At 37.6% G+C, this 26,148-nt stretch overlaps 1 protein-coding gene across 1 annotated transcript; it reads right to left on the minus strand.

Annotated features, from left to right (window-relative positions):
- Positions 1-2,131: 2,131 nt before the first annotated feature.
- LOC132603537 (H/ACA ribonucleoprotein complex subunit 2-like protein) lies at positions 2,132-5,001 on the minus strand. The gene is made up of 4 exons (XM_060316645.1): positions 4,811-5,001; positions 4,236-4,305; positions 3,270-3,375; positions 2,132-2,473 (listed from the first exon to the last, which is right to left on the minus strand). Exons 1-4 carry the CDS (start codon positions 4,947-4,949, stop codon positions 2,312-2,314), a joined length of 477 nt encoding a protein of 158 aa, XP_060172628.1. The 5' UTR covers positions 4,950-5,001; the 3' UTR covers positions 2,132-2,311.
- Between the last annotated feature and the right edge of the window lie 21,147 nt (positions 5,002-26,148).

Genomic DNA, 26,148 nt, shown 5'->3' on the forward strand with positions numbered 1-26,148 from the left:
AAAACAGCTTATAAGCCAAAAAAAAATAAGTTAGATTACCCCAACTTATTTTTTTTAGCTTATAAGCTATTTGCAGCTTATAGGCATAAGCCCATCCAAACAGGCTCTAAATGTGCACTACAGGCCAGTTATGAGATGGACTCATTTCGTTTGATTTCCATCCTACACTTGCAAATCATGGGCATGACGAATTCAGCCTGAGGTATCTATTGTTACAACAATACTTGTTTGTTGTCTATGACTCCATCTTTAGCCCTACGTAAGTTAAAAAAAAAAGAGAGAGAGAGAGAGAGTAACAGCTTGTCTTGGCTAACATTTGAACAAGATATGTCAGAATAATGAGTATCAAACTACTTTACTCCTTGTTTTGATTATGGGAGACATTTACATTCGAAGTATTTTCACTAAGAAAGTTAATATATCTAAAAAAGATTGACTTTTCTTGAACAAGAATAGCTTCGCCTTTGGGTGTCATGTGGGGGTGGCAAAACGAGCCCAAACCCATTTGACCCGCCCAACCTGCCCAACCTTTAATGGGTTTGGGCTAGAATGATTTTGAAGATGAGCTGATTTGGGCTAGCCCAAGTTGACCCATGATAAATCATCAACCCAAACTGGCCCATCAAATTAGCCCAAACTGACCCATTAATTGTCCTCCATTCATAAGTATAAAAGCTATCAAACATGATTAACTTCTTTTTTAATTATTATTTAAATTTATTTTTGTAATTATTTGTATTTTAATTTTTTTTATTTTCCTTATTTTAATTTTTTTTACTAATAATGTTTTATTTTTGAGTTTTTAAATTTTGTTTTCCTGAGGGTCTATGCTTACCCATTTTTCGACCCACCCATATCTGATACACGTTTGCCACTCTTAGTTATGTACAAGATAACCATAAAAATATATAAATAAGACAAAGGGGTAAAAGAGAGGAATCTGACAAAATCACTACTCATTACGTCAATTAACATTTAATTTTCTTTTGATTTACTTTTCGGAATAACTTCATTTATAATTTATGTACTAGATAACTTATGAGGAAATATTTACGGTGAATATCTTTATTATATTGAGTAAAAGCATGGGTTTGAATTTTTTTTATATCAAAAAAGTATTTAAATTTGATTTTCAAAACACCTTTTATTTAGAAAAGCATGAGTGATAGAATATTTGCAACCAAAGAATATCAATATTTTTAGTTTCTCAAAATGTTGAAAAGGTGGGTTAAGTTGGGCGGGTTGGGTTATGACCCTTCATTTAGTCCATCTTGACTCAGCCCATCTTAACCCAAACAAGTTTTGGGCAGGATTGGGCAAGCACATCTATAGGTTCAACCCATCTTGACCCGCCCAACTTTAACCCAAATGACTCATTTGCCACCCCTACTATCATGCCACCATAAAGATAAATTATACATATGCAACAAAGGGGCTCTTTTCCAAGACAATGCATATCTGCGGCAATAAAATGTGTGGACAATTCGTGGTATCTTGTGGTAACAATCGTCTACATGTTCAAGACCATCTCATCTTAAAGATGAGTAATACGGCAAATGCTTACTGAAAAACTTGAGGATGCATGTTACTAAAGAGCAATAACTTGGAACTGAGATGTAAAAGAATACTACTGTAGAGACTATTATAACTTGCAATTGAGGGAGAATTCCTTTTTTGAATAATCAGTGTATACATACTTTATAAGTGACTCCCAAGTTGAGTCTCTATATAAAAGTCAATTCAAAAAACTTACTCTATTATGTACTACTCTTTCCTTTTCTTTGAAATATATGATAATACACTAACACTTCCTATAATTTCAAATTTCAATTCTATTCCCATTATTTTACACATTTCTTATGGCTGCTGCCTCGTACACATTACAAATGTCAGCAAAGATATTATCTCATTCCCACTGTTCGTTCCTCATGTATAAGACGTTAAAATCCTTCAACTTTAGCTTTCGCTTCATTTCGTAACCAGTATTTGTTATAGGGACTATAAATATATTAGTTTATCAATCATCCTCCCTGATCCCATTTTACTAAATTGTCACACTGCTGCTTTATCCATTGCACAATGTGTTGTTTACAGGTTATCTACTTCATGCTGATGGCAACAAGTCACACACTTTAGAGCAAAACTTGGATATGGATACATAGCAGCACCTTTGAATGAAGTTCCAGAATTTAGACGGGAAATGGAAAAAAAGAAGAGGCGCAGCTCAGCTTGAAAAGATTAATACTAGAGCCATTACTAAAGTTGAGTACTAGGGAATTAGGTACAAACTCCAACATCATAATGTTGATAATCAGAACATCGAGGATGCCATTTCACCAACTTCCGATACAACTTGATCATAATCTGTTTTCAGTTTCTCTTGATCCTCCTGGCTAAGTTCTCCCTTGGCAGGCTTTGTCTGCACCAAAACACAGCAAGTTGGTCTCTTGGTGGCTCCGGCATTTGCAAGATCCTGAAACAGAGTTGATGACCACGTAAAGTTTGTAGCTAACATAGTGCATGGCATAGATAAAGCAAGCGGAAAAAGCATGCATCACAGCGCCTTTGTAATAATTCAACATGACTAAGTGTTGGATATGGAGAACATTTTCCAGAAACATTTTCCACTTTTCCCATACTTGGTTGGTCAAAATTTTTAGAATTCATTTTTCTCTAGGAAAACTTCCTTAAAATGAGGAAAATAATTTCCTTAGTGGACAAGTTCCATAAGTGGCATTCTACATTGATTGTGTCCTCTCCTCCCCACCCTCCAATACACCTCATCTTCACCCCCATCCTCCAATACACCTCATCTTCACCCCTACCCCCCACCCTACCTCCCATAGTATTTGTCTAGATTATACACAAATCCCTTTAGGATAATATTTTTTGCTCATGTATCGCACACAATAATATAAGTAAAAAAAACCCACTTATTTTCCTAGAAAATATTTTCCTTCGTACCGAATACACCCCAAGTGATTTAAATTCTGATAAAAAACACAGCCTTATTATTGAGTTTGAGATGGCCAACAAATCCTAGTAGTCTAGGAAAGAATGCAATAGAAGTATAATGCTTCCTGACAAGAACTCGCGGAGCCAAAGAAGCGTACGATATGAAAGAGGGACACAAAATGAAAAGGATTATACACAAGCACTATAATACAGCCAGTGTTACAGGTACAAAGCTGAAGGAAGCAGCGAATAGTAACTAGTGAAAGAACAGAAAGAAAACGTATTTGACATAATAGCATGAAAATTCAACTTACTTCTTTTGAGGAAACGTAGATGTATGGTATATCAGCTTCCTCACATAGGATCGGAACATGGGTGATGACATCTATAGGAGATATATTTCCAGCTATAACACACACACTGTGATCACCAAAAACAAATAGATGATGAGAGATGTGGAAAATCCATAATCAACAACATATGCTGTTTGTAAATTTATATGCCGAAGCACAAATGTTCATAGCAACTGTGCAAGTTCAGTATCATGGCTGAAAACAGTGCAGACAAAATTCATATCAAGGTAATTAAATTACATTATTCATAAGCAAATTTTTACTGCTGAGAAAAGTTAACCTTTGATTACATGCTATGATTAGACAATGTCGATATAAAAGCAGAGTGATTCCCATGAACAGCTTGAAGGTGTACATATACCCCAATATATTTTATCACAACATATTTCCCATTCTCTACTAACATAAGTGAATCTACAAATGTATCCAAAGTTCTTTTACGTAGATAAATTTTCATTCCAAGTCCCCGGGTAGAGGGGCAATATAGTTACCAAGTCATACTATCTAAATGCAGGTCTCACTCAGATCAAAACGAAGGATGCACTAAGCCAGAAATAAACCCTTAAGTCATATAGCTCTAATATGTGTACTGAGAAACAGCAAATAAGAGGAAAAAGTTCCTCCATTCCAATTTCTCCACCCTTATAACCGAGAGAAAATATTTCCATGAGTGTAACATTCTTCCTTATTTCCCTGTCCATAAGTAACATTGCGTAAATGAGAGCATACAAGTAATCTAAAGCAAAACCTTGAGACATTAAAATCATTATCTGACATGTTAGAGGGATCATTGGTACATATTTGCCATTGGATTTAGGATAAACAAAAAATTCATCTAACTTTAAGCGCGAAATATAACACATAATACCAATCAACATACAGATTAAACTTTTTTAAATGAAATAAAGCCAAGAAAAGTTGACCAACCCTTTTTGACCGCGTCGAATGCTCTTTACCACCTCTTTAACGCCCCTCTTCAAGCACTTTTTCTCAGCAGCTGAGACCACAATAACGTAGTTCAATTAATCAACCACACAACAATATCAACCTTGTTCAGTTTGGAAATTACAAAAACGTAAAAAAGAAATATCATTTCTTGTCTGGATGAACAAACATTTTTTCAACTACAACTTTTTCAAACATCTACTATATAGCTCTTTCAATTAATGGTACTTTATCGACAAAACATAGGGTGTGTTCGGTATGACGGAAAACGTTTTCCTATTTTCCTTTGTTTGCACTAAATATCTTGGAAAACATCTTCGGAAAATTTGAGGAAAAACATTTTCCGTATCAATCAAAACACAGCAGGCATTTCCAACCCACCGCCCCACCCCACCTCCCTATCCCACACCTACCATCGGAAAATATTTTCTTGCTGTCATACCAACCACACCCATAATGGAAGTCCGAATTAAAAGAAGAAAAAGATTGATGCTTTCAGCCCATAGTACCAAACTCAACACATATTTGAAAGAGAGAGAGAGTGGTTTAAGTAATACCTCGCCTAACAAGTTTGAAGATGCGTTTGTTGAGTGTTTTGCCAGCAAGAGGTTTAGCAATAGGAGCTAAAGCCAACAGCTTTTTCTGCTCCTTTTCTTTTTGTGCACTCTTCTCCACTTCACTATCGATACCACCCATTTCTCTTCTGTTTCCTTGGAAGGAATGCTAAGGGGAGAGACTAGGAGGGTTTATGAGGAATATGAATCGACTAGAATGCTAGGGTTTAAGGTCTATAAAATTGGGCCGGTCTGTGTTTCTTTCTTAATGGGCCTGATTAATTGAAACCCAATTACACTTTCCAATTAGCATAAATTTGATGTTTACAATATGAAGCAATTGCATGGTTTTCCCTTCAAATGGGCTAGTCTTTAATTCTTTCCCTTCAAATTCGATTTTGAACATAAATTTTTCGACATAACTTGTGAGATATTATAATGTAAAAATATAAACTTATGTCGCATGAAAAAATTATTTGCCTTGAGGGCCAAAAGTGCAAATGACCCATACAATATTTAAAGGGATATTGACACCTATGTACAATCTTCAATTGATATTGGTATATTTGTTGTCGAAGAATATATTTAGCAATTGAAGCGCAAAAACTTTGACACTGTATAGAGCGAAAACCAACTAGACAATATGAGATTTTAAAGATTCTCCTCCTAATATCACTCTTGAGAAACGTATGCCCTTTTAAAAATTAATATAGTCATTTTCATCCCAGATTAAAGAAGAGAAGTTGTAAAAATCAAGAAAAAAGGAAAAACAATTTATTTATTTTTTTGTTGGATTGAATAGGTGTTAATGGATATTGTTGGAATTGGTTGAAAATACGTGGAAGATACTATATACAAAATTTGACGAAGATTAAAAATGATTTTGACTTGTCTCCTGTAAAAAATTATGCCTAGAAAACTTTTAAAGCGAAATGTGTATATCATGTATATCAGTGTTTATCACATCAGCTTTTTTTATTGTCATGACACAGAACTATGTGACTGGCACTTGACACTCTACCCGATCCGAGTAGGCCAACTCATATTTTCAATTATCTCGATCTGATTATTTAGCTACTTATTATTCTTACATTATTTACTTTATGTTCGTACCATGAAAGGATTAATTGGATTTTGATTGATTACATTTCTTATGACCCAATTTTTACAATTTAACTGTTTCACATAATAAACAAAATTTAGGTTAGACACTATTTTATGACTTGATTGGTGTCTAGAAGTACATGTTTTTACGCATCACATTTATTATCCTTTACTTATGTTTTAAGTACATTCCAACCACTTTATACTTGATATGTGTGTTTATTGTGTGTAGGTTATGATTTGATAGCAAGTTAATATTTTGATGCAAAAAGAGGTGATATGACTAAAGTGTGATTAGAAGTCATTCTTGAGTGTTCGGAATGACCTAAGCATTCGAGGGCCAAGTACGCATGAAAAGCAGTTAAAAAATTAAAGTGTCACATAAAATCGTACCTTCACAAAAATTGAGCTGCAGAAGATCACAACAAAAATACACAGTCGCCTTGCACTAGGAGTCCTCCCATGCATCGTAGCTTCACAAATTTCTGCCAATTCGAGTCTACTTTGTGCTCTGCAAAGATAAATACATGTTGTCCACCTTTTTTATGGAAGAGAGAAGAGGGGGAAGTCATGTTCTAGGGGAGACAAGTTGTCTCAAAGAGGGAGATACGACAAGGGCTCAAATGACGGCGCAAGCATCATCGATGTTAAGCTTTCTTTGATCTCTTCTCTTATAATTTGTTAGTTCATAGGGTCGTGGTGCTCATGAATATTGCAGTTTGATATGAATTGATTATACTATTATTTATCACCATTCTTTGATTTAATTGGTTTGCTTACTCAATCATTCATCTATTATCTCTATGAGTAGCTAACATAGAGGGACGAACTATCTAAATATCTATTAAACTCTGCAAGGGGGTTTAGATAGCACACGGGAATGAATAGGGCAAGTTCGGTGATTCGTCGATTTGTCCGGCATTGATCAACGATTCTGACTAACTTACAATTAGCAAGTGATTGACTAGTTATAGACCTTTAATTAGTACACCTTGCTTATTCGATACAAGAGTTATACATGCTTCCTTATTATTAAAAGCAATAATGGGAACATAGATGTTTCAATAGCTGGGGTAGGCGACGGTCGAGGATGCCTCCTGAGCAAAATAATATCAACCATAGTAAACTAGAGTTATAATAAGCAAATTTCTTTGAATACTCAGTTAGCAACCGTAACCCTAAGATCTCACGCTCCCTTGAACTCTTCTCGTTTTCTTTATTTGTTATTTTATATTGTCTTAGTAGTTTAGTTATTATATTTACTTCTTACAAGTTCTTGAATAGATTACCAGTAATTTTTTGATTTCATAAATTGTAAAATCACAAGTCCTCGTTGGAAACGATACTCTACTTATCATTTTATTACTTATCGACCATATACATTTGCGTGTTAGTTGGAACCAACCAAGATTAAATGTCAGTAAAAATAGCCACATGGCTATTCCTTTCCAAGAAAATCAAACGAGTTGTCAAATTGTAGAAACGAATCTTCAAAAAGGCGGCAATTTGAGCCCACCTATGTGTGACATGGAAAAGTCAAATGAGGCCACTCGTTTGAAAGGTTTAGTTTGATTTATGAACAAGCTATATTGAAATTAGAACATGAGAATTAAATAATGGTATAATTATTAAGTGAATATATTTTTATTAACAAATACTTAGTATGTTGGACCTAAAAATAATATTTACGAGATGTATTATAAATATATGTTTGATTGAAACTTGATAAACTTGGACAAAACTTATTTTTAATTTAAATCTTGAATTTTTAAAAAGATTTTGGGAGAACAGATATGGAGAAGGTCAAATACTTTTATTGGTTATTTGGTTGGTGGATTATAATTTGGGAATAAATTGAGAATATTTTATCCCATATTTGCTACTCGTCCCTTCGTCTCAATTTATATGAGGGTGTTTGACTGGGCACGAAGTTTAAGAAATAAATGAAGACTTTTGAATCTTGTGGTCTAAACAAGCCAAATAATTTTTGTGGCTAGAAATCATTTCATTAAGTGTAAAATGAAAATTCTAAAGTAAAATTGTTGCTAAACATAGAAATGTGTTATTTTTTTTGGGACTGATTAAAAAAATAGTGTCATATAAATTGAGACGGAGAGATTATAATTTTCTATTTTAGGATTAACGATCCCGCGAATATTATTGCACATAGAGTGTGGTATAATTTTTTATACTACATTCTATTTGGGATAATAATCTGGGGATAAATCAATAAAATAACATATTTGCTCTTTTCCAAAGCTTTCCTCCCACATTTAAAAAAATAAATAATAAGGTTAAAATTAAAAATAAAAGTTTATCTCAATTTATCAATTTAAACCAAACACACATTCTAATTATATTTCGAATATCACATCTTTAGTCCAATGAATCAATCATCTACCAATAAAAAATATATCCACTAAATAGCGTGGTTATTTACTCCGGTTAATATGTGATAGCATGTTTCTAAACCAAACAACCCCTCTTATTTTATCCTAAAATTAGTAATTTCGAGATTGTTATCCCACAAAAAGATCACAACTATGATATAAATAATCTCATAATTGAAATTTTCGAAATTAAAAATTCTAACAAATGCAAGTAAAATAATTAAACATTTTATTCGTGATTATAATCTCTTATCCTCGTACGACACCGAAGGAATACGAATTACGAAAGGTATTAGACAAAACTAGTTTGACATTTTCGCCCAAATGGAAAAATTACAAATATACTACTACTATTAAGTACAATATCTCTTTCTAAAGTACAACATCCTTAATCCCACAAACTGTTGTAGTGAGCAGTTTGTTGGTTTTTTATTTGTGGAATTTTTGAACTTCACTAGCAAATAAAATTTTGAAATTGGTTTTTGTTTGAGTTCTTCAAGCAAAATTTGCAACATAAATAAATAAATTCCAAGTTCAATTTTTTGTAGTGGTTTGGATGCGTATTTCAAGTGTTCTCTTTTTCTTCAAAATTTCAATTATGAACTTTTTTTTTTCCCCAAATCTTGAACTTTCATAAAAATTTCCCCCCAACGACAACTTCAAATATTGTTCAAGTGGTGATAGCTATTTCTATTCCCAACTGTTGCGGCGCGATATACGTAGGACCTGTCACTATATGATAGCAATACTATTTTTGACAATAGATAATAGGACCTTAAGCATCTTGCATTGATCTTGAGCCTTGAGGTTTTTCAATTACAATTTGTCAAACATTTTCTTGGTAAATTTGAAGCCCAAGACTTTTGTAATCCAAAAATAAATTTTTGGAATTAAAATAACCCATTAAAAAAAAACGTAAATAGGCTTTACGCACAGATTATGTGCGTAAAAGGACCAAAGTGTAAAGAAGTCGAATATATCAGCCCCTCCTTCTTCCCCACTGGTCCCCCTATTCAAAAAAAAAAAAAAAACGAAAATCACGAAAATCAACCATTAAAGGTCCCTTTCCGAGGTCCCATGCGATCAAAAACAACGTTTTCTTATTGATTTCCAACCCAAAAGTGGTATATTGAAGTCTAGGAATAAGTTTCTTCGCAATAAAGCAGCGTATAATTCAATCCAAAAACTCAAAATCAAAGCTTCAATCTAGGTATTTCACTACGATTTTTCTATTACATTATTAACCTAAGCTGAAGTGGTGATAGCTATTCCTATTCCCAACTGTTGCGGCGCGATATACGTAGGACCTGCCACTATATGATAACAACACTATTATTGACAATAGATAATAGGAGCTGAAGTATCTTGCATTGATCTTGAGTCTTGAGGTTTTTCAATTACAATTTGTCAAACATTTTCTTGGTAAATTTGCCATACTCTTGCTCTTAGGTCTTCCCTAACTTTTTTTTTCTTTCTTTCATGCCCGTCTAACTGATATTTGCTAGGATCAGAGACAAATTTAGGGTTTTAATTAAGTTATATTGCGTGGTTATTAAAATTTCGTGTGTAAATGTGAATTTAGTACAAATATATATAGTTTAAGTCGAGCGTAGTGGGTGTAGCAGCTACAGATACATGTTGTATTGGAGAAGGCATGAACTATCAGATTTGGTATAAAAATGTCCTCTGTTTACCTATTCGCTTTAAAATGTCCTTGTCGTCAACCTATTGGCTCTAAATTGCCTTATTTTTAACGGCCCCATTTAAAACTATAATTAAAATTTTTATTTATTACGTGGAACGATTCTATTGGATAACTTTAAAATAAACTTAATTAATTAAAATCCAACCAAAACCTGGATCCACCTAAAACTCATACATGCCCCGCCTAAATGCCCCGTTAAATTGAAATGAATTGCCAATAATCTTCCCTGTTCTTCATCTTTCTTAGACCGATCATCATCTTCATCACCAATTGTATCGAATTAATCTCATCAAATTGGAAAATTCCAAGAACCAAAAAAAGAAGAACAAAGAAACCGAATTAGACTAGTACAACAGTGCCGGTTTACCAAAAACTTCACTCTACTGATGCATCGCAAAATCATAAGTGCTGCAAATCTCCACCCTTTGAATTATCCATCAATGTCAACAACTTAAAGCAAATTTATAAGTAGAAGAAATAACATACATCAAAGGAGCAGAGGAAAACAACAAAACCCACCATGAAAATTCTTCAACATAGATCAAATTTCACAAAATTCCAGCAAATTGGCAAATTCAAAGAATCAAAAAGAAAAAGAAAAAAAGCAGAAATGAAAAAACCCATAACCAAAAACTCGATTCGAAGCAATTGATACTTGTAATGCCTCCTATTTTCCAACCCCAAAAATGCAGAACCTCAATCGGATTCCACAAAATCCAAGTAATTTTGCAATTCTAACAAGTAAGTTAGCAGAAAAAAGAACCCAAAGCAAAAACCCTTTTTTGTAAGCTATGCATCAGGTAATTCCAACTATCTCCCAACCCCAACAAAGGAAAGTCCTTGATGAAAATGCTTCAACATAGAACAGAAATTCTACAAACTATAAATAAGTTTTCAATATAATTAATTAATGGAGCATTTAGGCGGGCGGGTATGGGTTTTAGGCGGATCCGAATTTTGGGTTGAGAGGTTTATTTTAAAATTATCCAATAGAATCGCGCCACATAATAAATGAATTTTAATTATAATTTTAAATGGGGCCTTTTAAAAATAAGGGCAATTTAGGGCCAATAGGTTGACGACGAGGGCATTTTAGAGCAAATAGGTAAACAAAGGGCATTTTTGTACCAATCCGATAGTTCAAGGGCATTTTAGGCCTTTCTCCGGTGTTGTATTCATACTACATTTATCCATACCTAGGATCCTCACAGCTCCCCTCCTTGCTCCGCAAGAGAAAATTAGATAAAAAGGTTAATTGTATTAAACACCATTGTAATATGACTCAGTTTCGAACACTCTCTGTCTTCTAAAATCAAATACTTAAAAGCTTTGCACTATGAAAATTCTATATTTATACCCTTTATGAGGTATATCCATAATTAAGTGTATTAAAATACTTAACCAATTATTAAAAGATAAATTAAATTATACATAAAATGTTTTTGCATATTTATGCATGTTGGAATATAAATATAAGGATGAATTTTTTATTGAATATTCATGCCTTTAAGAAAGTAAATACTTTTAAAACGCGTGTGTGTATATATATATTTGAAATTCTAAAATAAAAATACTAACCTCTAAGTAATTTGTGTTCATATTCTAATTATAAGTTTTGAAAGATATGTGTTCCACAAATTTATTCTCTTTTTTAATTAAAGGCGTGAGTAATTTTCAATTAATATATTTGTCTTCTTTTAATAAAGAAAATACGTAAAGCTATTTTTTTTAAAATTTCTCTTTTAATAATTATGTTTAATATATACATATATACTTTATTAGGAGGTAGAAGTGTTGGATTCCTATAATATAGGAGGGGTAAGTATTTGATTTTAAATAAATTAAGGTGCTGGTAGTTTAATTTGGTGTGGGGATTACGTTTATACTTTCTATAAATACCAACAGTATTTTATTCTTTTCATAATTGCTTCCTCACATACATGGAAATGACGACAACTATCAAAAAAGCATCCATGATAGGGATATTGATAGTGTTTATTTTTTCTTCTTCCCTTGCTTAAAAGGGTGGGCACAGTTTGGGCTAACCCGAAATTCAAATCAAAATCCGAACTTTTTAAATATTTAGTTTGGATATTTGGATTATAGATTGGACTTCGGATTTTATTTTTAAAATTTATGAATTTCAGATTGGATATGGATTAAGTACTACGGATTTTTGGATATCCAAAAATTCAAAATTTTTATACCTTATATCTAGCCCTACCTATATCATATGTGCCCAGTACTAATAAGTCTAATTTCTGAGGGTCCAATAGATTAGTACCTAAGGCCCTCCCCATTAAAATATTAAGTCCAATATAAGATTCTCTATTAAATCAAATATAATATAGGGTTTTCTTACTTCTCAAGTCTCAAAAGTCTCACGTTAGTGTCACCCACGACAGAGTTCTTTGTTATTTTTCCAGATGACTACTTAGATTTTATTTTGTTCATTTCTACTTTTCCAGAATGCTTTTATTTTGTATGGATTTATTATGTTGGACATGACTTGGATTTGTTAATCCTAATTGAACTAGAAGACTTTTTTTATTGAGCAATTAAGATTTAGATTTACCTCCGTGGAACTAACACATGAATTCATTCCTAATAAATTTGCCTTAAGTCTCAAGAGTCAAATCCGAAAATCCGAAATATCCAAACCGAATAATCCGAAACCGAACTTAAAATATCCAATCCAATCCGAACTTATTTGGATTGGATTTGTATTACAATTTCTTCAATCCGAAAACTGAATATCCAAACCGAAAATTTTATATCCAATCTGATGGCCCGAACGCCCATCCCTACTTGCCTATTCTCTAACTCCACCACCACTTCCATTTAAGAAGCTCCAACTTCCTTTGGGAACAGTAGGCCCTGAAGCTATCGCTTTTGATCGTAAAGGCAACGGACCATACAAGGGTGCGGGTGATGGCAGGGTACTCAAATACCAAGGTCGACATATTAACTTCACTGATTTTGCTACCACATCACCATTAAGGTAAAGCACATCAACTCTCTCTTTTCTTTTTCACACTTAATTCTATTTATCATTGTGGAGACAGACGTGTGAGCATATTAGGAGAGACATGATTAGGAACTGAAGTATTAGGGATAGGGTTGGAATGGTCTCCGTGGTGGACAAGAAGAGGTAAGCGAGGCTGAGATGGTTCGGGCTTGTGCCGAGGAGATGAGCAGCTACCCCAGTGAGGAGCTGGGAGAGGCTGGCTATATATGATGGGTCTGAGGGGAGGTAGAGGTAGGCCAAATAAGTATTAGGGAGAGTTGATTAGATAGGACATGACACATTTGCAGTTTACAGAGGACATCACCCCAGATAGGAAGATATGAAAGTCGAGAACTTGGATAGAATGTTAGTAGGTCAAAGACAATTAGTGTAGAAAGTTAGAAGGTAATTGAATGTTTGAGAAAATACGATCTCTTGCTCTCTTACAATTTGAATAGAAGAAAATGATCTTTTCAGATCTCTTATGCTTTTTTTTTTCAAATCTCTTATGTGAAAAAAAAAAATGAAGATCTCTTGTGGAAAGGTCATAAACTAAAACAAGTTTGTAAAGGACTAAAAAAATCATTTTTCCCTGTCTAGTTTTCCTTATCAGTATTATTACTATTACTCTCCTACTATCCTATTCTTTGGTTTTATTATTTTCCATTATTTCTTTGCTTCAATTATCGTATTATTTGTTGTTGCTACTATTTCTTTTCTCCATTATTTTCATTATGGCTTCTTTAATATTGTATTTCCTTTCATACCTGATTTGATATGCTTTATGTTATACCTCGTAAGTTTTGTACATTGAGATTCGCTAGGTGCTAGTCGTTCAATTGTGGACCTTGGAGTTACCTCCAAAGATATATGAGATTATATGTGGTTAACTTATGATTATGAGAGACAATTTTGGTCCAACTTGGAGAAACGATATTTTGTAGTATATGAGGAGTTTTGGAGAAAAGCAAAAGTCTAAGACGAAGTTCAAAAAGTCTAGTTTCCAAACGCAACAAACCGTGCATCGATCGGACATCGAAATCAAGCGTTATGCTCATTTTAAGACAGGTTGCCAGAGCAGGGATTAACTCTGCGAGAACGCACCTGGGGGTGGCGCGAACGCGCAGAGGATCCTGGGGACAACTCAGCGCGAACGCGCTGAGCAATTTTTAAGTCGGTTGAGGCAAATTCTGGAATGTTATAAAAGGGGGCTTACCCCCCATTCTTCATTCCAAACACCCCAAATTCTCTCTGAAATTCTAGAAACTTTCCCCCAACTCCCAAACACCAAATTTTAGCCCAAATCAAGTTTAATCTCTAGATTTAGGTTCCGATAGCGTATAGTTGCGATTATAATATCGTATTGCGGTAAATCTTGGCTTGAAATCAGGGGGATATCAAAGATATTGCGGTTCTAGCGAGAGTAAGGTATGAATCTCTCTTTATTGATATTGATTTAAGTTTATTTACGAAGATAGAGTTATTAAATCATCGTATGATGGATTAATTGGTTGAGAAATCGGATAAACATCGTGTGAGATGTTTTATGGAGTATAGGGGTGTTGATGATGATGTTATTGATATTAGTATTGTTGTTGTTGTTGTTGGTTGTTGGTTGTTGGTTGTTGGTATTGTGATTTCGGGCTAGGGATATAAACAGGGGAGATGCTGCCCGAATTTCAATAGATTCTACATAGATTTCATTTGAAGGCTTGAAACAAGCATACGAAAATAAGCCTGACAATAGTATAATTTTCTTGAATATAGATTCACGAGCTTGGGATGACAAGCGTTCAGTAGTAAAGTTAAGACGACCGAAAAGGTATGTTAAGGCTGTCCCTTCTTTCATTTTTGGCATGATCTTATGATATGAATCAATAAGCGAGTAAATGAGCTTCCATATTACTCTACTCTTAGAAGAATTAGGAGTACTTATGGGCCCTTATGGGTCAGTACAAGTTCAGTTTGAGCTACTTATGGGCCCTTGTTATTTAACGTTATTCAGATATGAGTATAGGGGTGTTTGATAACTAAAGATCAGGCACTCGTCACGACTCATGGATTTGGGTCGTGACAGAAGTGGTATCAGAGCAGTTCTGTCCTAGGGTTGCCTACAGACGGTGTCTAGTAGAGTCTTTTTTATGGGTGTGTCGTGCACCACATTTATAAACAGGAGGCTACAGGACATTTAGGATGTTGTCATTTTTTCTATCCTAGATTGTGCGATAGATCTATGAGATAAGGATTTCCTTTCTAATAACTTGTTCTGATTTCAGTAATGCCTCATAAGAAGGCTACAACTGCCCAGAAGGGCAAGGGTGTGGCTGGTGAGGCCACTAGCCATACTTAGCGGGTTACCAGAGCTCGAGGTGAGTCTCAGAGTGAGAGCCTGTCTCAGAATTCACATACCCTACCTCCAGCACCTGCCGCAGTGCCCCCAGTTCCTCAACCAGATGTGCCGGGCCAGGATGTACGGGATGCTGTACAACTATTGGCCAGATTGGTAGCCGCTCAAGCTAGGTGGTAGGGGGATGGCGTTGACCAGACAGACCGAGCTGGTAGTGCGAGGGTTAAGACTTTCCTCGGATTAGACCCTCTAGAGTTTTCTGTATTAAAGCAAAATATGGACTCTCAGGACTTTATTGATAGTATGCAGAGGACCTTGAGGGTTATGCACGCGGATGAGGTCGAGTCCGTGGAGTTGTCTTCTTACCGGCTCTGTGATATTGCGGTGTAGTGGTATTGGACATGGGAGTTGTCTAGAGGAGATAATTCCCCTCCAGCCATTTGGCGAGAGTTTTCGGATGCCTTTATTCGCCATTATTTACCACCAGAAGTCTGATGGGCCCCATCAGATAGGTTCATGTGTATTGAGCAGGGCAGTATGAGTTTTGTTCAGGAATATTGTGTACATTTTAATTCCTTAGCTAGATATGCCCCGACAATGGTGGCTGATATGGAGGATCGAGTTCATTATTTTGTGGCTAGTTTAGGGCCACATTTGATTGACGATTATACGACGGCTGCGTTACAGCCGGGCATGGGTATTTCTCGTATACAGGCTTATGCGCAGAATCTGAAGGATCGTAAGCGTCAGCGGAGGACGGAGCGTAAGCGTGACCGGGGTCGTGGTAAGAGGGCTAGATCTTTAGATATCTGGGGTGAGTTCGTAGGAGGACAGAGACAACAACATTCCTGGTACCCATTCCATTCAGCAAGGAGTACACCTCGGCGGTTTTCAGGTCTGAGATTTGACCGATCTTCTTATTCCGGAGTGGGCCAGAGTTCTTGAGTATCAGGTTCTCAGTACAGACTAGAGTCAGGCCAGGTGAGACCACCCTTGCCCCGGTGTGCCCAGTGTGGTAGGCAACATACCGGACAGTGTCGATTGGGATCAGACGCTTGTTATGCTTATGGTCAGCCAAGCCATAGGATAAGGGAGTGCCTGACAAGGAGTGGTGAAGGCATTTTTCAGCCTACGGGGTCTATAGCTGGTTCATCTTCATCTGTACGCCCTCTAGGGAAAGGTTTGCAGACCCCAGCAGGACGAGGTAGAGGGAGGAGCGGAGCATCTAGCTCGAGTGGGCCACAACACCGCGTCTATGCACTAGCCGGTAGACAGGATCGTGAGTCGTCTCCTGATGTTTTCACAGGTATACTATCAGTCTCTTCCTATGATGTATACACATTGATTGACCCCGGATCTACTTTGTCATATATTACTCCGTTTGTTGCTGGTAAATTTGGGGTAGAGCCTAAGTCAATTAAACCTTTTGAGGTGTCCACGCCAGTTGGCGACCAATCATAGCTAGGCGGGTGTATCGGGATTGTGTAGTTATAGTGTGTAACCATCATACTGTGGCCGATTTGATTGAATTTGATATGATCGGTTTTGATGTCATCATGGGTATGGATTGGTTAGCCTCCTGCTATGCTAATGTTGATTGCAGAACGAAGGTTGTCTGGTTCCAGTTTCCAGGCGAACCAGTTTTAGAGTGAAAGGTAATGCTGCTTCGCCAAGGGGTAGATTTATTCCTACCTTTCAGCAAGCAAGATGATTAGAAAAGGGTGCATCTATCATCTGGTTCGGGTGTAGAATGTAAAAGCAGAGTCGCCAACCCTCCAGTCTGTTCCCGTGGTTAATGAATTCCTAGAGGTGTTCCTAGAGGAGTTTCCAGGCATTCCGCTGGAGTGGGAGATTGATTTTACTATTGATTTATTACCAGATACTCAGCCAATATCCATTCCTCCTTACAGAATGGTACCTGCCGAGTTGAAGGAGTTGAAGGAGCAACTGAGAGATTTACTTGAAAAGGGCTTTATTAGGCCAGTACATCGCCGTGGGGAGCACCTGTATTATTTTTAAGAAAGAAGGATGGCTCCTTGCGAATGTGTATTGACTATAGGCAATTGAATAAAGTGACTATAAAGAATAAGTATCCACTTTCGAGGATCGATGACTTATTTGATCAGTTGCAGGGTGCCAAATATTTTTCGAAAATAGACTTGAGATCGGGGTATCATCAGGTTAGAGTGAAGGAGGAACACATTCCGAAGATGGCATTCAGGACTAGATATGGGCACTATGAGTTTCGTGTCATGTCTTTCGGGTTAACTAATGCCCCAGTCGTATTCACGGACTTGATGAACCGTGTTTTCATACCCTTTTTAGATTTATTCATGATTGTATTTATAGATGATATTCTGGTTAATTCACTGTCAGAGGCTGGGCATGCAGATCATCTACGCGCAGTGCTTAGAGTTCTTCGAGATAGAGAACACGGTTATGGTTGAACTCTGTGGCTTTTCTTGGTCACATTATTTCAAATGAAGGCATTAGAGTGGATACTCAAAAGATTGAGGCTGTAAGGAATTGGCTAAGACCCACGACCCTAACAGAAATCCATAGTTTTTTGGGTCTATCAGGGTATTATAGAAGATTCGTAGAGGGATTTTCTTCTCTTTCAGCCCCATTGACTAAGGTGACTCAGAAATCAGCTAAGTTCCAGTGGACGGATGCATGTGAGCGGAGTTTTCAAACATTGAAGGACAAGTTAACCTCAACACCCTTCTTGACTCTTCCAGAGGGAATAGACGGCTATGTGGCATATTGTGATGCTTCAGGTGTTGGGTTAGGTTGTGTATTAATGCAACATGGAAAAGTTGTTGCTTATGCCTCCAGACAGATGAAGAAACACGAGAATAACTATCCAACCCATGACCTTGAGTTAGCTGCGGTGATCCATGCCTTGAAAATGTGGAGGCACTACTTATACGGTGTGCATGTTGATATTCTGTACCATCCTGGAAAGGCTAGTGTAGTAGCCGATGCTCTTAGTTATAAGTCCATGGGTAGCCTATCGTATATACAACCAAAGAAGAGGGAGATGGTTCGTGAAGTTCGTCGATTAGCTAGCCTTAGAGTTCAGCTGTTAGATTCGGGTGATACAGGAGTTATGGTTCAAGACACAACAGTGTCATCTTTGGTAGCTGAGATAAAGGAACGCCAGTACGAACATCCTGTTTTAGTTCATTATCGGGATACAACTCCTCATAAAGAAAAGACACCTTTCGTGATCACCGGAGATGGAGTACTCAGGTATCGAGGCAGATTGTGCGTTCATGAAGTTGCAGGCCTCCGTCAGTAAGTTATGGGGGAAGCCCACTATTCTCGCTATTCTATTCATCCGGGCACAACAAAATGTACCATGATCTCAAGGAAGTTTATTGGTGGGATGGTATAAAAAAAAATATAATAGAATTTGTCGCTCAGTGTCCAAATTATCAGCAAGTCAAGATAGAGCACTAGAAGCCTGGATATTTGTTACAGGCTATAGAGATTCCGACATGGAAATAAGAGGTAATTAATATGGATTTTATTACAGGGTTGCCCTGTACTCTGCGGAAGTATGATGCAATATGGGTCATAGTTGATAGGCTTACAAAGTCAACCTACTTCTTACCTGTCAAAACTACTTATACGGCTGAGGACTATGAAAGGCTTTATCTTAGAGAGATTGCTTTATCTTACAGAGATTGTACGACTTCATGGTGTTCATACAACAATTATTTTAGATAGAGGAGCGCAATTTACAGATAACTTCTGGAAATCTTTCCAGAATGGATTAGGGACCCAAGTGAGTCTTAGTACCGCATTTCATCCGCAGACAGATGGACAGGCGGAGCGTACTGTACAGACACTTGAGGACATGCTAGGATCTTGTGTGATCGACTTCCGAGGTAGCTGGGATGATCATTTACCTCTTATTAAGTTTGCATACAATAACAGTTACCATTCCAGTATCTAGATAGCTCCTTATGAGGCTTTATACGGGTAGAGATGTAGATCACCTATAGGATGGTATGAGGTTGGAGAGAATCGGTTAGCAGGCCCTGACTTAATATAGCAAGCAGTTGACAAAGTGAAGGTGATTCAAGAAAGGTTATTAGCAGTGCAGAGTTGACAGAAATCCTATGTAAATAATCGGCAGCGCAAGTTAGAGTTTGAGGTAGGCGACTGGGTTTGCCTGAAAGTTTCGCCTATGAAGGGAGTGATGAGATTTGGAAGGAAGGGTAAGTTAAGCCCTTGATACATTAGGCCATAAAGAATTACTCGTACAGTGGGTAAGGTAGCATATGAGCTAGAATTATCTTATGATATAGAGTCTATACATCCAGTGTTTCATGTTTCCATGCTCCATAAGTGCATAGGAGATCCCTCAAGAGTCATACCGATAGATGATATCCAGGTGACTGAGCAACTATCGTATGAGGAAATCCCTGTGGCTATATTAGATGGGCAAGTCCGATGGCTACGAACCAAGGATGCGACTTCTGTTAAGGTACTCTGGAGGAATAATAATGTCGAAGAGATGACCCGGGAGGCGGAAGAAGAGATGAAGAATAAGTACCCACATTTGTTTCCGTTGTCCCAGGAGGCCCAGTTTGAGACAGCATCATCCCTAGGTATGGGATTTATTTATAGCCAATGTGATTGGTCGTGTGAGGCAATATTGTTGTATATTTTAGTATGTGGCCCTGTGCAGCATTATTTTGGGTTGCTGTGCAGGATGCTAGTGGTATAGTTACAGGGGAAACTCTAGCAAAATTTTTGTAGAATTCCTAAGAGTTTTAACATTCGAGGACGCATGTTTCTAGGGGGAGGGGGGGGGGGGGGATGTTACACCTTGTAAGTTTTGTACATTGAGATTCGCTAGGTGCTAGTCATTCAATTGTGGAAATGATATCTTTTAGTATATGAGGGGCAATTTTGGTCCAACTTAGAGAAAGGATATATTTTAGTATATGAGGAGTTTTAGAGCAAAGCAAAAGTCTAAGACGATGTTCAGAAAGTCTAGTTTCCAACGCAACAAACCATGTATTGATCGGACATCGGAATCAAGCGTTATGCTCATTTTAAGACAGGCTGCCAGAGCAGGGATTAACTCTGGGCGAACACACCTGGGGGTGGCGTGAACGCGCAGAGGAGCCAGGGGACAACTCAGCGCGAACGTGCTGAGTAATTTTTAGGTCGGTTGAGGCAGATTCTGGAATGTTATAAAAGGGGGCTTACCCCTCATTTTTCATTCCATAAACCCCAAATTCTCTCTGAAATTCTGGAAACTTTCCCCCAACTCCCAAATACCAAATTTTAGCCCAAATCAAGTTTAATCTTCGGATTTAGGTTCAACAGCATATAGTTGCCATTATTCAATAGCGTATAGTTGCCATTATAATATCGTATTGCGGTAAATCGTGCCTTGAAATCAGGGGGATATCGAAGATATTGCAGTTCTAGTGAGAGTAAGGTATGAATCTCTCTTTATTGATATTGATTTAAGTTTATTTACGAAGATAGAGTTATTAAATCATCGTATGATGGATTAATTGGTTGAGAAATTTGATAAACACCGTGTGAGATGTTTTATGTAGTATAGTGGTGTTGATGATGATGTTATTGATGTTAGTATTGTTGTTGGTTGTTGGTATTGTGATTTCAGGTTAGGGATATAAACAGGGGAGATGCTGCCCGAATTTTGACAGATTCTACATAGATTTCATTTGAAGGCTTGAAACAAGCATATGAAAATAAGCCTGACGATAGTATAATTTTCTTGAATATAGATTCACGAGCTATTGAGGACAAGCGTTAAGTAGTAAAGTTAAGGCGGCCGAAAAGGTATGTTAAGGCTGTCCGTTCTTTCATTTTTGGCATGATGTTATGATATGAATAAACAAGTGAGTAAACGAGCTTTCGTATTACTCTACTCTTAGAAGCATTAGGGGTACTTTAGTTTTTGATGTTTCTGTACCCCGCTTATAATTGTCCCTTCTGTTCATGGGTCCAGTATATATATATATATATATATATATACGCATGCATATTGACCCGTGACCAGAAGGCGTTATATACGCGTATATTATATGTATACAGGGTATGTAAAAAAGGATAGGCTTTATGTACGCATTACCACCTTATCAGCTGGTGCACCTTGATGATAATATATGGATCGGGCCGTACGTTCCTCGGCACTATTATATATGGATCGGGCCGTATATTCCTCGACATTATTATATAGCATATGGATCGGGTTGAACGTTCCTCATCACTATGACCTCTATATATACATGAGCATGATTATCATTGAGAGCATGCACGTTATGCGCCCACAGAGGCATTGTCAGTATACAGATTTATGCAAATGTTTTTAGACACTCAGTCATACAGGTGTAGCTAGACAGTCAATTAATTTCAAAGATCAGATTCAGTTCATGATTCTTATGTTTATGTTACTTCTATGCCTTTCATACTCAGTACATTATCCGTACTGACTCCCCTATTGCTCAGGGGGGAGGGGGCTGCGTTCATGCCCGCAGGTTCAGGTAGACAGAGAGAGGATCCGGCTTAGTAGGCTTCCCCTTTGCTGTTGTCAGTGCGCTCCACTCGATCCGGAGCTGCGGTCTATTTTGGTACGTTATTTTGGGATGTATATGCATGCATGGGTATGACGGGAGCCCTGTCCCGTCCTTTCTACAGCTTGTACTCCATTAGAGGTCTGTAGACAGTTGTACATAGGTGGGATATTATGTAGCCTTGACGGCTCTTATTTTGTTATAAAGTATATGTAGCGGCCTAATTGGCTTGCATCTTTCTTTCCATCTTATATATTTGTACAGATTATGCAGAATGTATGACGACATTCCGTCATGAGTTAGTATAAGTTCGGTTTGAGCTACTTATGGGCCCTCGTTATTTAACATTATTCAGATATGAGTATAGGGGTTTTTGGTCACTAGAGATCAGGCACTCGTCACGACTCCTGGATTTGGGTCGTGACACTTTAGGTGGTATAGTAACTGGTATATGGACCTCGGAGTCCCCCATAGGTCATGACTATAAGGCATGTCCTATAGCATGTAACTTGGTTTGTTTGTTGGCTTGTGTTCATAGGGCCTTAGAATGATTTTGAGAGTATAAGTATAAAAATGTAGAAAATTTCGTGCTCACTGCCTAAAATGCATTGCTGCAGTGAGGAGGTGTCTAGCTACAGCGAAGAGGTGGAATTTTCAAAGGCTCGCTTGAGCGAAGTTGGTTCTCGCTACAGCGAGGCCGTTGCAGCGAAGCTGGGACCGCTGTAGGGGTCCTCATTAAGTCAGAAACTTGAGTTAAATACCTTATTTCGACCCAACTCCACATATAACTCCAAAAATAGTTCCCAAGAACCTTTGAGGTGAATTTGCTAAGGCAAGGTCAATAATCTTCATCAAGGTAACTTTCCACCATTAATCTCGTTAGTTCTTTGATCTTATTGACTTCTAGCACCAAATAAAGGCTAGTTTGGGGAAGAATTGAAAGGTTAGAACACCTAAGTTCATGAAACCCTAGAATATTAATGGTTTTTTTTTATTGTTGTTTAATCATCTAAGAGTAGAGATTATCACTTCATAGCATGAGAATTGGATATTCAATGATGGAAATTAGTTGTTGAGACCTAGGGTTCCAGTAAAAATGGGAACTTTGGCTAAGACCAATATTTGTAGGGTTGAATTGATTATCGAACCCATAAAGTGAGTTAATACTCCCTTACTTACTTAGTATTATGATTTCTAGACTTTGAACGTTCTGAGGCATTGCGAAAGGGGAAGGCTGTTGTGAAGTGTTTCTATTGCTCAAATCTGTTTTGAGGTAGGTTACAGTTTACTTGAGTTAGACTTTAATTAGTTGATTGTATATGTCATAGAATTTATGGGAGAATGCATGTCTATGTCTTTCGACTTGGAGTTTGGTAATCGTTGTTAGTTGTATGATGAAATTGTTTAAAATGCTTCTCCATTATTGAAATAGATAAACTTGAATTGCATTCTTCAGTCTGTTGAAAGGAAGGTGTTCATATATACCCTTCACTGATTGATTGAGATAACTGTATAATTATGCTATGGTTGAGCAGAGTTATTGGTGAGTTTTGTTATGACTTGTGTTACTATTACTGTACTGCATTGTTTCTGGCTTTGATATGTGTTCTTGGGTTATTCATTATGATTCGATTATGAGGCATTATAGATGAGATTTTGAGATAAATATACATCTATTAAGGCACATTAGAGGGTGACGATGCAACCTCGTTGTGACCTCGTGGTCCGAGGTTCTTTGCGGAACGAGTGGTACATAGACACCATGGGTCCCCTACAGGTCATGGCTATTTGAGGAAAACATTATCATTTAGCATGCGTGTACAAATATGTGACAGAGCTGGAACTTTATTATTTATTCTACTCCTTTTGGCTTGAGCATTGGTGTTTCATTGTTGATAATTGGTGACTTATTCTGAAAGTGGATTAATTGAGGATCTTATTTGTGATACATGTTTGTTGTGCCTGTCTGCTTATTTAATTTATTTTATGTATGTTTGCATGATACTAATCTTAGTCGGCCTATGATACCTACCAGGACGTGTTGTTTGTACTGACCTACACTTGCTGTACTTTCTTTGTGAGTATAGATTTTGAGCCAGAAACGTCTTCTAGACCTTGCATCTAGTTCAGGTTATTTGTTAGAAAGATCAGAGGGTGAGCTCCTATTCGTGTCATGTTAACTAAAAATCTTTCTTTATTTCAGATGTCTATTTTCATCCCAGACATTATGTTTAGATAGTAACTCTTTTTTTTAGACATTGTTGGTTAGAGTCCTTGTACAATGACTTTCAGATTTTAGGGATGTAATAGCTAGACTTGATATTTAGTTTATTTTATTGTCAAAAATTTTATTCCATTATTCGTGAGTTTATTAATTGGTTTAAGTAATTGGAATTGTCTTGATAATGGGTTAAGGGATTGGTTCGCACACTATAGGACTAGTATGGGTGCCACTCACGTCTGTTTGGGACGTTACAAAGTTGGTATTAGAGCTTTAGGTTCGTTGATCTCATCATACAAGGACATGTCTACTAGAGTCCTGCGGATCGGTATGGAGATGTCTGTACTTATCTTCGGGAGGCTATGGGACACTAGGAAACTTCAATTTCTTTCTTCCTTTCGTGCTACTTGATTCCAATTGGTATCTGGATGATTTAAATTAGTATTTGACTTTTCTCTCTATTCTTGCGTAGATGGTGAGGACTCGTGCAGCAGCAACGACTAACGAGGTACCCACGCCGGCCGCTGGGGCAGCAGCTCGCGGGGGAGATCAGGCTGTTAGGGTCGCAGTTCGAGAAGGTGGCCAGGTTAGAGGCCGTGGTCTTGGTAGAGGCAGGGGAGCAGCACCACCAGCCAGGGGCAGGCCTCTTGCGGCTGGTTAGCAACGCTGAGTCCCCTGAGCCTTTGGTTGTTCAGGATGAGGCAGCAGAGTTCACAGCAGTACCAGCTCAGCCGGATATTATCGCTATTCCAGTGCTGTTAGATGTTGTGTTCCGAGTGCTGAACCTATTGAATGGTTTAGTAGAGGTAGGTATGTTACCAGCTGTGGCAGGTAATTAGGGTGCGAGAGCTGGTGGTCTGGCTCAGGATCCAGTTGAGGTGCCAGGGGCACAGCATGCCGCAGCTATGGCTCCACGTTTGGATAAGGCCTCAGGACCTGAGGTATTACCTAGGGCACTGGGAGGACCGGTGATGACAGGTGACAAGCATGATTGGTTTTGGAGGTTCACTAATATGAAGCCTCTAGAGTTCGGTGGTACTGAGGCAGAGGATGCCTATGAATTCATTATTAATTTTCACGAGAGGATCCATAAGATAGGGGCAGTTGAGAAGTATGGAGTAGAGTTTGTGACTTTTCAGCTCATGGGAGATGCAAAGTTATGGTGGAGGGCATTTGTAGAGTGTAGGGCAGCGAATTTGCCTACATTAACTTGGACTCAGTTCTACCAGATTTTTCTTGAGAAGTATGTTCCTCGTACTTTGAGGGAAGGAGGCGTAATGAGTTCAGTAATATTGAGCAGGGAAATTCTTCTGTGGCTACTTACGAGTCTCGCTTTCACTCCTTGGCTCGTTATGCTCTCCAGCTTTTGCCTACTGAGAAGAAGAGGGTTAGACGTTTTGTGAAGGGGTTGAATAATTCCCTTTCAGTTGTCGGCTCTTTAGCTGGTGACCAGGGGTATTTCTTTTTAGGAGGTTGTGGATCACGTAAAGATTGTTAAGGGTGTTCGTCAGGATGGCTACAACAAATATGCAGAGAAGAAGGCTCGAAAGGGTGGTAATTTCAGTGGTACGTTTTTTAAGGGATAGGGACCCCAGAGTTACTCGGGTCGTCAGGATCAGCAGACTATGCTGGTTTCGATTGGAGGCTCATCTGGAGTTGTTCAGTACTCTATAAGCCAGGTAGGGGACTCTCAGCCCCGAGTTCCAGATCAGGGAGGTTTTTCAGCTTTTTCGGTGTGAGTTCAGAGGTTCACTCTTGATCTTGCCTGCTTTGAGTGTGGCGAGCAAGGGCACATTAAGAGGTTTTGTCCTAGACTTAGACAGGGTAACCAGAACGGTCAGTTTTAGGCTCCCAGGCCCAGTTGCTTTGGTTAGAGGAGGGGGATCTTTTGGTGGGAACTATACTCAGGTAGGGTAGGATGGTTACACAACAGGTAGAGGTGGTGCTCAGCCCAACAGGGGCGGTTATCAGTCTGGTAGGGGTGGTTCTCAGACATTTCAG

This window comes from Lycium barbarum, chromosome 7, assembly GCF_019175385.1.
Source record: "Lycium barbarum isolate Lr01 chromosome 7, ASM1917538v2, whole genome shotgun sequence".
NCBI classification, from domain to species: Eukaryota; Viridiplantae; Streptophyta; class Magnoliopsida; order Solanales; family Solanaceae; genus Lycium; species Lycium barbarum.

What these genes read in the sequence shown, in the direction of transcription:
- LOC132603537 (XM_060316645.1), bottom strand. Translation starts at nt 4,949, where the DNA reads ATGGGTGGTATCGATAGTGAAGTGGAGAAGAGTGCACAAAAAGAAAAG. An exon ending in ATTCGACGCGGTCAAAAAGG is followed by an intron (nt 3,376 to 4,235) that starts GTTGGTCAACTT and finishes TGGTGATCACAG; the next exon opens with TGTGTGTGTTATAGCTGGAA. An exon ending in TCTACGTTTCCTCAAAAGAA is followed by an intron (nt 2,474 to 3,269) that starts GTAAGTTGAATT and finishes ACTCTGTTTCAG; the next exon opens with GATCTTGCAAATGCCGGAGC.